The sequence below is a fragment of the Eleutherodactylus coqui genome, chromosome 3 (assembly GCF_035609145.1).
Source record: "Eleutherodactylus coqui strain aEleCoq1 chromosome 3, aEleCoq1.hap1, whole genome shotgun sequence".
Lineage (NCBI taxonomy): Eukaryota > Metazoa > Chordata > Amphibia > Anura > Eleutherodactylidae > Eleutherodactylus > Eleutherodactylus coqui.
In genome coordinates this window covers 303,661,069-303,674,606 of record NC_089839.1, presented here as the reverse complement: position 1 = coordinate 303,674,606, position 13,538 = coordinate 303,661,069, and the positions used below count along the sequence as shown (strand labels likewise).

General features: G+C 45.4%; 1 protein-coding gene across 1 annotated transcript in view; it reads right to left on the bottom strand.

The window, feature by feature from the left end:
• Positions 1 to 13,538, bottom strand: part of GIPC2 (GIPC PDZ domain containing family member 2) — an 82,095-nt gene that overhangs the window by 44,412 nt on the left and 24,145 nt on the right. Inside the window, exon 2 of the mRNA XM_066597831.1 lies at positions 1,592 to 1,777. Coding sequence (XP_066453928.1) covers positions 1,592 to 1,777 — 186 coding nt within the window. The remainder of the gene's footprint in view (positions 1 to 1,591; positions 1,778 to 13,538) is intronic.

The window sequence follows — 13,538 nt, the reverse complement described above, 5'->3', positions numbered from 1 at the left end:
GTGTACATACATTACTTATCCTGTACTGATCCTGAGTTACATCCTGTATTATACTCCAGAGCTGTACTCACTATTCTGCTGGTGGAGTCACTGTGTACATACATTACTTATCCTGTCCTGATCCTGAGTTACATCCTGTATTATACTCCATAGCTGCACTCACTATTCTGCTGGTGGAGTCACTGTGTACATACATCACTTATCCTGTCCTGATCCTGAGTTACAATCCTGTATTATACCCCAGAGCTGCACTCACTATTCTGCTGGTGGAATCACTGTGTACATACATTACTTATCCTATACTGATCCTGAGTTCCATCCTGTATTATACTCCAGAGCTGCACTCACTATTCTGCTGGTGGAGTCACTGTGTACATACATTACTTATCCTGTACTGATCCTGAGTTACATCCTGTATTATACTCCAGAGCGGCACTCACTATTCTGCTGGTGGAATCACTGTGTACATACATTACTTATCCTGTACTGATCCTGAGTTACATCCTGTATTATACTCCAGAGCTGTACTCACTATTCTGCTGGTGGAGTCACTGTGTACATACATTACTTATCCTGTCCTGATCCTGAGTTACATCCTGTATTATACTCCAGAGCTGCACTCACTATTCTGCTGGTGGAGTCACTGTGTACATACATTACTTATCCTGTCCTGATCCTGAGTTACATCCTGTATTATACCCCAGAGCTGCACTCACTATTCTGCTGGTGGAATCACTGTGTACATACATTACTTATCCTATACTGATCCTGAGTTCCATCCTGTATTATACTCCAGAGCTGCACTCACTATTCTGCTGGTGGAGTCACTATGTACATACATTACTTATCCTGTACTGCTCCTGAGTTCCATCCTGTATTATACTCCAGAGCTGTACTCACTATTCTGCTGGTGGAGTCACTGTGTACATACATTACTTATCCTGTCCTGATCCTGAGTTACATCCTGTATTATACTCCAGAGCTGCACTCACTATTCTGCTGGTGGAGTCACTGTGTACATACATACATTACTTATCCTGTACTGATCCTGAGTTACATCCTGTATTATACTCCAGAGCTGCACTCACTATTCTGCTGGTGCAGTCACTGTGTACATACATTACTTATCCTGTACTGATTCTATGCATAATATGACAGTCCGGTCACATTGTTATCTAATGAACTGGTAGGTATCTATCTGTCACGCTGTCTACGCCCATAATTACCACCTCCGGGGTGAAGTGCACTAAATGAGGAAGTGATATCTGAGCTCTCGATCCACATTCCTGGTAATAACCCGACGCATGTGATGTGTTATCATCCAGCAGGTGCTTCTGGCAGACATTATCCAAACCCACACATAATCAGTGGCCCTAAGACCAAAAAAGGGCCAGCTTTAGTCTTCGTAGTATAACCCTTGTGAGACAGTACCCCCCGGGGACAGGAAGTTGAAACTACAGTCAGCCATCTTGAAATTCTGGCCACTTGGTCGCCCCCATGTGTTATGCTAGGAGCGCCAACTCCGCCCCTAATGGTTTACCGATCAGTCAGGCGCGGAATAAAACCGATATAAACTGGGTGCGACATTTACCTTTATAAAAGCGATCCCCGCCCCGTTGTCCGTGATGGTCAGCCCCAACGCATCGTCTGACTTCAACACCTCAACTTCTTTCTTTGAACCTTTTATGTGGGCGAAGATGAAGTCCTCAAGGCCGATCTGCCCCCCTAGGAGTTTATCCATGTCGATCTTATGGGTGTTCAAGGTGCAAAACAAGATCTGAAAGAACAAAACCAATGAAACGATTATTACAAGTTGTGTAATTAAGACCCTAATTAATGATAGATTGTTTTCAACAAGCAGTTGGTGTGACATCAGTAGAGAGGGGCGGACCCCCCCCCCCCCCCCGCCTTACAATGAGCAGCGTTAATTGCGGATGGCCCGTGGGTCGTACGGCCTCCATTGACTTCAACGGAGCCCATCCGCAGCAGAAGAGAGCATGCTACGATTTTTCCTCCGTTTGCGTAACATGCAATTTGTATCTGAGAATGAAAAAGCTTTTACGTGCTTTCCAATGCCTGCGTTCTGCCGTGGATCCTCCGTGCGGACGCTGATCGCAGATTTCGCAATTGGAATCCGCCAGTGTGAGGCTGCATGCACGTGCGCAGGAATCTCGCATTAGTTTTGAGCATTGCGAGACGCACAAAATTCGCACAAAAATGAACTCCGTTCTTTTGAATAGAGTACGGGTGCCTTCACGCTTGCGAGAAAATTGCGTGATTTTCATGCGAGAGCGAGTGGAAACGCAGAATTATAAAACCACTGATTTTCAATGGTTACATTGCCATTTGCGATGTTTTTCGTCCTGATGTGTTTTGGGAGTTAATAATCGCGGCATGTCCTATCTTTCAGCGTTTAGCGATCTTTTTTTTCCAGCCCATGTTTACCCATGGAGCCTCCTTTTTATCGCAACGCACAAACTCGTGATTTTCGTGGGATGCGATGCATTTTTAACATTAGAAACTCTTATTGACTTTCGCACGAGAGAATCGCGGGCGGCAGCGATGTGATGCACGATTTTTCACAACAAAAAGCATCGTCGATGCTCGAAAATCACCTGAACAAAACTGAGCATTTGCCGCGATTTTCTCCCGGCAATATTGCGATCGCCGGTGCGAAGGAGCCCCGATTCACATGAGCGATTCACACATCCCTCACTGCGATGCTGCAAAGTTAAAAATCGCTGCATGCTCTATCTTTTGGCATTCCCTCGGAGCGCCTCGCCCATTGCTTTCAGTGGAACCTGTAAAGACTGCATGGCGCTCACATACGATGTGAAATCAATGGGAAACACTTGCAATCCTCTAGCGCACGGAAAACATGCATCTGCGGAGCGCAATTTCACAGAAGTGATGCAAGACGTTTTAGAATGAAAGGCACCCTGCATCCACGGGTGAAACGCACATTTCTCAGCACGTTATCACGCTCGCCCCTGGGCATATAGCCTTAGGTTATCCGGCACCCTATGAGGATTTTTTTTACGCCCCTGTCACAGGAAAAAAAAAGGTATATTGCACTGATGAGCATCTGCCTGTATTATGTTTGTGCAGAAAGCAATAAGGTAACAGCATACCCTACCAGAACATCTAAGGGAATAAATACAGCACCAGGACCAACCTCCGTACATAAAATACACATGTAACCAAGCTCATAATATAAATACAGCACTAGGACCAAGCTCATAACATAAATACAGCATCAAATCCAAACATATAGCATAAATAGAGTACCAGAACCAACCTCTGTACATAAATACACATATAACCAAGCTCATAATATAAATAGAGCTAGAACCAAGCTGAGTACATAAATACAGCATCAAAACCAAACTCATAATATAAATTTAGCACCAGAACCAAGCTCAGAACATAAATACAGCATCAAAACCAAACTCATAATATGTACAGCATCAAATCCAAACATATAACATAAATTCAGCACCAGAAGCAACTGAGTACATAAATACAGCATCAGAACCAAGCTCATAACATAAATACAGCATCAAATCCAAACATGTAACATAAATACAGCACCAGAAGCAAGCTGATAACATAAATACATAATAAGACCCAAGCTAATAATATAAATATAGAACCAGAACCAAGTTCAGAATATAAATACAGTACAAGAACCAAGATGAGCATATAAATACAGCACCAGAACCAAGTTCGGTGCTTAAATACACCAGAACCAAGCTCATTGCATACATACAGCACCACAACCAAACTTATGACATAAATACAGCATCAAAACCAAACTCATAACATAAATACAAAACCAGAAGCAAGCTCATAATAGAAATACATCACAAGACCAAAGCTCATAATATAAATACAGCACCAGAACCAAGCTGAGTACATAAATGCAGCACCAGAACCAAGTTCATGACATAAATACAGCACCAGAACCAAGTTCATAATATAAATACAGTACCAGGACCAAGCTGAGTACATAAATATAGCATAAGCACAAGTTCGGTGCATAAATACTGCACCAGAACCAATCTAACAACATAAATACAGCACAAGAACCAAAATTAGTACATAAATACAGCTGAATCAACCTCAATACCTAGATACAACATTAGAAACTAGCTCATAACATAAATACAGTAGCAGAACTAAACAATTGTGTTGCAGGGTGCTGATGGGCTGACAGAGGCGTCGGGCAACATCAGAGGGGAGCAAATGCCCAGGAGAATGATGATTTACTACAAAAGACGCTGCTGTTAGGGGCGGAGGAAGAAGATCATTCATCAGGAGGAACATAAGGGAAGTGATCACTGCTACCCTACATCCACTTGATGCCCCTATACAAGCCGGTGGCCAGCACCCCATGAACTGCATGTGTGCCAAGTGGCTAAGGTTGGCCGTGTCTTTAAGCTCCGCTTCTGATCTACCAACAAAACATCCCAGAAATGTCTCTTTGGGACAAGAACAAGGCAGCCGTAAGGTTAAATATAACAGTGTGCAACCAGCTTCTACGCGCACCTGAGCTGTAATACCAGAAGGAGGCAACCCCATCGAATACAGAATACAATTTAAACTTACAACGCTCATCCACTAAGCTCTTCACAGCACCGCCCCACCCTACATTGTTTCCCTCATCTCAATCTATCACCCACCCTGCGCCCTCCGCAGCTCCGCTCCGTTAACGAAACCAGACTAAGTGCCCCCCTTATTCGAACCTCTCATTCCCGCCTCCACGACTTCTCCAGAGCTGCACCAGTCCTCTGGAACGCGCTACCCAAAACTATCCGGGCAATCCATGACTCATAAAACTTCAGGCGTGCTCTAAAAACGCACCTCTTCAGGGAGGCATACCATATCCCCTAAACCAAACCCCTCTGTACTCCGCCTGATAACATGCTCCCTGACCTACCGACTGCAGTTTCTACTAGCCGTAATCAACCGCCCCAAGCAGTCATGCCGATTCAGCCACTATACGGCCTGACCATTGTCTGTGTGTATAGCATCCCTCATTGACCACCTCGCCATACCGCGCACATCTCCAGCCCCTTCTGTATCACCCCATTACTTGTAGTATGTAAGCTCGTTGGAGCAGGACCCTCACCCCTAATGTTTCCATTAACTGATTACTATGTAACCGTGGTTTTGTTTTTACTCCTCCTGTCTTGTAAGCGCTGCGGAATATGTTGGCGCTATATACATAAAGATTATTATTATTACTTTCCTAATCCTGGACAACCCCTTAAAGTGTTCAATGTCTGTAGGACAGAGAAAGCAAACAAATGACAAACGTTCCCATGACTAAATGTTCCACTCGGCTTTTTCCGCTGTTCTGCAGTAGGATGGTTAACACTTTGGACTTTGCATCCAGTAATCTGCGCTGAGCTCTTCACGGACTCTCAAGTTTTATTACAACATGCAGGATCTATAGTTTCTGCCTCCACTGCGCAGTTAAAGGGGCAGTAACTTTACGGACAACTTCTGTTCATCTGCTAGTTGGAGTCTCATCATTCCTGTAATATACTTGCATTAAACATGTTGCTTTGCCGCTATAAATCACGTTTGATGTGAACGCCGTAATAAATGCTGCACAACGCCTCCACTGACTTCAATGGGGCTTCACAGACTAGCGGTCAAAGGCTGCGCTTTTCGAACACTGTGTGCTCTATTTTCGTGCATTTAAGCGCTTTTCAATGCACCTCATCACCCATTACAATGATGGGGTGCATTAAAAACCACTGTTGAATCACGGTAAAACACTGCGTTTTGCTAACACCTGTGTGGGAGGGGCCTATCTGCTTCCAGCTGTATCTCTAGGAACATTCAGCGCCTTCGTATCTTTTTCGCTGTTTGTACAATGCAATGATCTCTTGGCCCACTCTATTGCCATATGTCTAACATGAAATCATAGGCCAGGTATTTGATGTCTTATATCAAGCACACCTGATGCAACTCATGAAGCCCTTGATTAGTTGCATCGGGTGCTTTTTAGATAACGCCTGATTTACAAATTTGTGCCCTTATGAGGGATTCTATTCAGGGAGTTAGATAGGTTCGATTCAAACTGTATTTCTAGTTGTTCTTCTCCGCCATCCTTCCTGATCTCCCAGTCCTGTTATCGGCTATGCACTGCTCTATGATTGGCTAGTGTTGATCACAAGAGCATTACTGGTCAATGAGGAGCAGGTAGTCTATCTCTGAGAGGGATTAGGTAATCCAAAGGGCGCATTGGCCATCGGATAGGTTAGTATCGAGATTGAGAACCAGAATATTGGAAGGATGAAAAACAACTGCAGGTAATTTACACCTTTTCCCCTCCGGTTTAAGCTGGTCCCGTTTTAACCCTCCAAGGGGTTAAAGCTGTTTCCAAAACCAGCTTTAACCACTCGCCAAAACTACATATGTTAACTTGTTATTCAAAGTCATGAATTTCATTTAAAGGGGTCTTTCAGGTCTGAACTATTGACAGTCTATCCTGATAATAGGTCATCATTAGCTGATCGGTGGGGGTCCACCTCCTGGGATCTGCACCAATAAGCTGTTTGATGGGCTGCTGTCTTAGAGCTGACAGTAGATAGCTTAATACACTTAGCAGCTGTCCAGTTAAGGCCCATTTACATGCAAATCTTTCAAAGGACTGAAAGTTTGAAAGTTTGAGCGATCATTTTGCATAAAGTGTTAATGGACACTAATGTCCATTACCACTTTATCAGCTTCATTTGCGTGTAACAGGGCCTCCGGGAGCTGTTTGCGGAGGACAGCAGGTAGTATGAGCTCAGCACACAACTCTATTGTTCTCGCACGGGCTGTGGGCAGAATACAATGTAATTAGAGATGAGTGAGCATGCTCGTTTAAGGCTAATGCTCGAGCGAGCATCAGTCTTTTCAAGTAACTGATTACTATGCACCATGCGGGGGGAGAGGGAAAGAGGGATCAGTTACTCGAAAAGACAGATACTCGCTCAGGCATCAGCCTTAAACGAGCGTGCTCGCTCATCTCTAAATGTAATCTCTGACTCCTGTGCAGAACACAGCGTGTGTTCTCTGTTATCTCTTTCCGGCTGAACAATGGATTTTAAACTCACCTAAAAATCATCATTCAGCCGAAAAGTGAACGATGGCAGTGTTTACATGCAACGATTATAGCTCATTTGCCATCACTTGAACAAATTTGGAGTGATAATCGTTGTGTGTAAATGGAGCTTAAGATATTGCAGACTATTTCCATTAAACTAAATACAATACCAACCTGGCCCGCTGCAATTTGTATGGAGCTGTCTACTTTCGTCTCCGTACACACTGATAGTGCTGATCAGTGTGGGTCCGATGTAGTGGACTCTCACCAATCAACTATTTACAGTATGACCAAAACGGAGGACAAGCTATCAACAGTTTGGAGGTAGACGGCCCCGTTAACTCTGCAGAGTTTTATAGACTGTAAACCGGGGTTACTGCTGTCGCTGGGGAAAGGTTTATTATTCTCACAACGCTCAAAACTTGTCTGATTCAGCGACTACTTTTTTTTTATAGCCGATCCTGCTTTGTCTTCTGTCTTTTGACTCCATGGTGATTTATACAAAACCAAATCTTATCATTGCCAAGGAACAAAGAGAACAAAAACTCATGAGTCACAGCACAGGTGAGATCACGGGAATCTGTGCAACCAGATACATTGCATTGCTCTGTACTAAGGGCCCTTTTACACGGGATGACCTGTTGGACGTGGATGCCCGACAGTCATCCCAGCGATCATTCCTGCGCATCGCCGAGTGAATGGAGGTGGAGCCGCCGGGGATCGGTCCATCCCGCCTCCATACACAATATACAGGCAGTTGTTCATAAGTCCACAGCCGATCCAGCATGCAGAAACTGAACGCCGAAAGATAAGCAAACAAATTCTCGTTGGTCGTTTAGTCTGGGCGTTTACACTGAACAACAATTGTTCAGATTCCCGCTGGATGCGAAAATCTACACAATGTATCAGCTTGTGTAGAAGGGCCCTTCCTTCCATTGAGGAAACATCACCATTCTGCCTGCCATAAATTAAAGGGGTTTCCCAGGGAGAATACTATTAATGATGGGATAGGTCATCGATAGTTGATTGGCTGCGGTCTGTCGCTCAGGACCCTGAATGATCAGCTGATTGTGTGGCCACTGACAGCGCCGCAATTACACAGGAATCGGAGCAGAATCAACGTGAGCCTGCCTGCAGTTACAAGCGCCGGCCACTTGACGGAGGTCGGAGAAGAGACTTTTGCTGCTTCCGCTACAACCTATGTGTAATTGCGGCACTGCCAGCGGGCACACAATCAGCTGATCGTTTGGGGTCCAGAGTGACGGACCCCAGCCGATCGACTATTGATAACCTATCCTGAGGATACATCATCGGTATTAGTGTACCTTGACGCCACCAGAAAGGTGGGTGTCCACAAGGGAAAGGCATTTTGACATCCAGGTGATGCCCCCTGTGTCTGATTGGATGCAGGGCGTGCTCCCCGGCTTCGGCCTCACAGGTCCTTCCACTGACTAGCTGGCACACGGCCTCGGGGACCTACTAATGGGATATGTCATGCCGCCGTTGCCAACAGTCACAGCGCTGCTGTGAAAGCGCCGGCGGTTACACTCACAGCGGCAGCAGCACAGCCGGCTCTGCAGAAGAGTCTTCTTGCACCGCTGGCGGCTACATGCACAGGGGCAGCAGCATGAGAGCCACCTCTGCAGAGCATTGTTCTTGCAGGGAGAAGTGCGTTGGAACAGCGCCAGTCACTACAGTGACTGCGGGCTCTGTAGCTGGTGCGCCGCAGTACTTGCAACCTGCCGCCGCCTACAGTCACTCCGGGGGCCAGGAGCACAGCCACCTCTGCAGAAGTTTGCTGTAGCGGGCAGAGCGCCGGGTGCAGGAGCAGAGGTGCCACACCACATGCATGTTGTAGCAGGGACAATGCCAGCTCCCTTGAGAGGGGAGACACTCCCATGAGCACCAAAGGCAGATGGCAGCCCGACAATCTCATGTGCAAACCGCAGTGCTGAGGACCTGTGAGGCCAAATAGGTAAAGCCAGCCCTGCAGCCAATCATAAAAAGAAGGCGTCACTTGGCTGTCAAAATGCCTTTGCCTTGTGCACACCCACTATTTCCGGTGGCGTCAAGGTACACTAATACCTACATCATCAATAGTATTCTCCTTGGAAAAACCCTTTTAAGTATAACAGATCTGTCAACAGCTGCTTACTGATGGTTTCCACATTTCTAAACCCAAAAAGTAAAATGAGAGAGGTTGTGATAAATAAGTAATTGGAATGGTGTTTTTCTGCGCTAGTCACCCCTGCACACACAGCCACCGACAGGGCATTGGGCGAGATATTGCTCATTCGACTTCTCGCTTAGTGTAAACGGGAGCCGTTCATCTATGTAGAATCAGATTTACACATGCAAAGCACGCTTATAGGAACAAACCCGTTAAAATCAATGAGTCTTATTCCATGTGTTTAGTGCGCACAGATTTTGCATGCGCAAATACCTGCGCAAACACGGTTGTGTGAAGAAGCCCCAACTAAATATTGCATTTGCCGACTAAACGACTGCTGCAGAGTACATTAGGACTCTATAAGCGTCATCTTAACCTGTTAAGGACTGAGCACCAGAAATATACAGCACTTGGTCCTGGGACAGTAAAGATACGGCACAATGTAGCAGGTGCAGGTCGGGGTCTCGGCTGTCAGTGACAGCCGAGGACCCGGAGGAGAAGACAGAAGTGTTTTTTAACGGCTTCTGCCTTCTCCTTTACAAACTACATGGCACTCAGTGAGCGTTACATGGAGAATACAGGAAGCAGCGTGCGGTTTCCTGCATGGGACGAGGTAATCATGTGATCGCCAACGACCCCCTGGATGTCAGAGCTGCAGGGTCTCAGTAGACCCCTAACCATTCTGACAGTGACTACTTTTTGTACACATTACCCCTGATTTAAAAAAAAAATTCTGTGAAAAAAGTTACAGCCCTGTATGTGATGGGAAAAAAATGAGGCAAAAATAATTTTGGCAGGTCAGGAAAAAAATAGGGCCATAAAACCATCAAATGGGTAAAAATTGCTGAAAATCCTTCAGGACCGAAACACCCTGGTCTTTGAGGAGTTAAAATTGAGAACGGCGTGCCACTTACAAGGAAGTTCCCTGCAGGCCGCTACAGGTAAAAACAACAACCTGCCAGCCACTAATTCACACACAAGCTTCTGTCATCCTGCCAGCCATTTACAAGGAAAACACGTGAGCAATTGTATGAGGGAAGGGTTGGGGGGGAGGTTATATAACGAGTCGCTGACTAATTACAAAGCTGTTTCATATTACAGTAATTGCACAACACATTTCTCTGTAGGATCAGCACCGGTGTGATACACCGCAGTACGCCTCACTGGCTTTCGGTATATCGCCCCAACTGCTGTCAGCATAGATGGTGCTTTTACCCCAACATTAAAGGGGTTGTTCACTTCTAGCGGCAACAGACAGCGCCGCACACCGACAGGAAGTCGGATATTGAAGACGGTCCCACCTAGTATTATGGAACATTCCCGGTAGACCCCTCTCAGAGTTTCACACTGAGTTTTTCCCGCTTTTTCTGACCATCTCCGGGCAGATAATTTTCCCTGGAGATGGATCAACTGATTGGTCAGACCTTTGACTTATTGAATGCTGTTGCCGAAGTAAGACTTCTCTGCCACATAGCAACAGCAGGGCATTGGTGCTCGCAGGAGGACCGGGTGACCTCGTAGGTCATATCATTTGGGGTCAGGCTGGTGGCTTCTGTTGCTTACTAGCCATGATTGTCAGTTGAAATTAAAATGTTCCACCCCTTCTGCTTATATGTGTGCTGTTTTACTCGTCACAGACTTTTTTTGGTGGAAGATGCGGTAAAGTCATTCTGTTGATGGAACGGACCATTCTGTAAAGGCCCTTTTAGTCTAAATGCAGTCTGGCAGGTTCGAGCACCCTGATTATGGTCCCTTTCGAACCTCGTTCATGCGCAAATGCGCTATGCTGCAGCGAGCATATTTGCGCAAACGCTCATGTGACGCCGCCATAACATTGCACATTGTACAGTACATTCGGCTTATAGCATAGGTGACCAGCTTTCTTTAAAGGCACAGCGGCCAAGTCAGCACTTATGGGGCAGATTTGGCCATGTTTTAAATTGCGTAAATGCTGCAGATTTTAACCCTCGTATTTCCGGACATGCGGTGGATTTAGAATCCACAGCGTTTTATTCAATAGCGCTGCAGATTCGTTGTGGACATTTTCTGCAGCATGTGGAGATGTTAGAAATCTCACATGGCATGTACTGAAAATGCTGCGGAATTTCCCCTGTGAGGGCTTCTGGAAACGACCATATTTGCGCGTGTTTTTGGGCGCGTAAAATATACGCAAACAAAACACAGAAAATAGAACCTGTTGGTTTCAATGGGTTCATTCTCAGAAACGCTTTTTCTATGTGCTTTCCCTGCGCACAAAAAATTAGGACCTATTCTATTTTCCTGCATATTTGCACACCAAGGGCCCCAAAGAAGTCTATTGGAGGCACGTAAATACGCAGTCAATACCCGCGCAAATGCAGGGAAAAGAACACATCTGGACCTCAATGGGATAAATAGCCTTTTAAATCAGGGTGGGGGTGTTTTGCGTAGGCATGCACTATGTACCGATATGTGCACGAAAATGGCTCGTACATGCGCAAATAAGTCGCGCTGAGGAAAGCATATTTGCGCACACAGTCATCTGAAGAAGCCCTGATTCTGACATTGAAACATCCACAGCCTTTCCCCCATGTGTGAAGACGGCCTTAACATAGATACACTTGGTTCAGAAATGTGGCAGAACTTCCGCTGTGAAATTAGGCCCCCTTCACACAGGCATATTTGCGCATGTATTTGCGTGCGCAATACGCAGAGAATAGCTGCATTGGTCTGTGTATGGTCTGGCCTGGACCTCAATGTTGTTGCATCCAAAGTGACATAACATCATGTGGTTGTGTCCACCAATAACTACAGGCCACGTAGTGATGTAACATCCCTTGGTCGCGGGTGGTGGCGCGACAAAGAGTGCAGGATACAGGGCAGACACCGGACGCAAGAACAAAGAGACTTTTGTTACAATTGAAGACAGCAGGAGAATATACTTACACAAGGATAATACACAGTTGGTAAATATGGAGTAACATTTATGTTTCATTCTGTAGCCAAGACTATCACTAGCTATCACCAGACTCAGTGTACACGCTATGCAAATTTATGGTGAATGGACACAGTTACAATAACGTTCTCTGTACAACAAGCTCTATCACCTTTCTACAAGAAAGAAGAACTAACTCAGAGGTGGCCGTATGCAGCTCATAGTCTGTATTTAACAACAAAATCGTACAAGGACGTTGTCTGCAGAAGGAAAACCGATGTATTTTTGGTACAAAGTTCCTAAAAAGCTCTGTCTTATCTCCAGCAAGGTGTAATAGCCAACAAGTGTGCTCATATGCAACTGTATAGCATGATATGTTTCTATCTAGCAGGCCTGCTTACCATCTTACACTATTAACCCATGTGGAGACACTTGGTTTTGATTGAGGACTGTCCTCAATTACATCTACAAGGCAAAGGATTTCTAACAGTCTTTCCTGGTTATGGTTCCACCATAGTTGCAGCACACTACAGCTCTAGTCGTGAATCCGCTGCAGTTAGCTTCCTGGATGCAGGGGCAGCTTAGTCAGTGACAAGCATACCCACAGTCACTGAGCTGTCCCTTGCCTCATGCAGCCGCGCAATGTCCTTTGCTGCTCGTCTGGCCCCTCTGACAACGCTCAGAACTCAGGCTAACTCATAAACCGTGCATTCATTAGATTACTCCATTCGGTTTTATTACTGCATGACGATTCCTGTTGAATTAATAATGTGCAAATAACCACAAAACGCTTATAACTCTCTGCTACGCCTCTACACCTCATTAGTGACTGGAGAGGACGGCCATTTTGCATTACGTGCCTATGAAATATCACAGAGGCCTAGTTAGTACACATCCATAAGCAGGACCAATGGTATGCGTAGCAGCGCCAGACCTACCGTTAGTCTAGGTCAGAGGTGTCAAACTAATTTTCACCGAGGGCCACATCAGTCTTATGGCTGCCTTCAGAGAACCAACTGTAATTTTAAAACTTCAATTGGTTCGTTCCCATGAGCGTATTTTTTCATGCGATGTGCGATCACGTGAAAAAATACGGGCATGACCTATTTTGATATGTATTACGCACTGCAATAGACCATTTAAGTGAATTGGTGGCACAAATACACAGTGAATACGCAGGAAACATTTTAATGGGCTCATCTGCATTCTTTTTTGAATGTGCAAATACGCAGTGTACACAAAAACATGCAGAAGTTGCAAAAAATGTGGACGTAAGTGATTTTCAGTTACACAAATATGCAGCGTATTTGCGCAACTAAAATGAGCATATGCCCATGTGAACCCTTATTGTG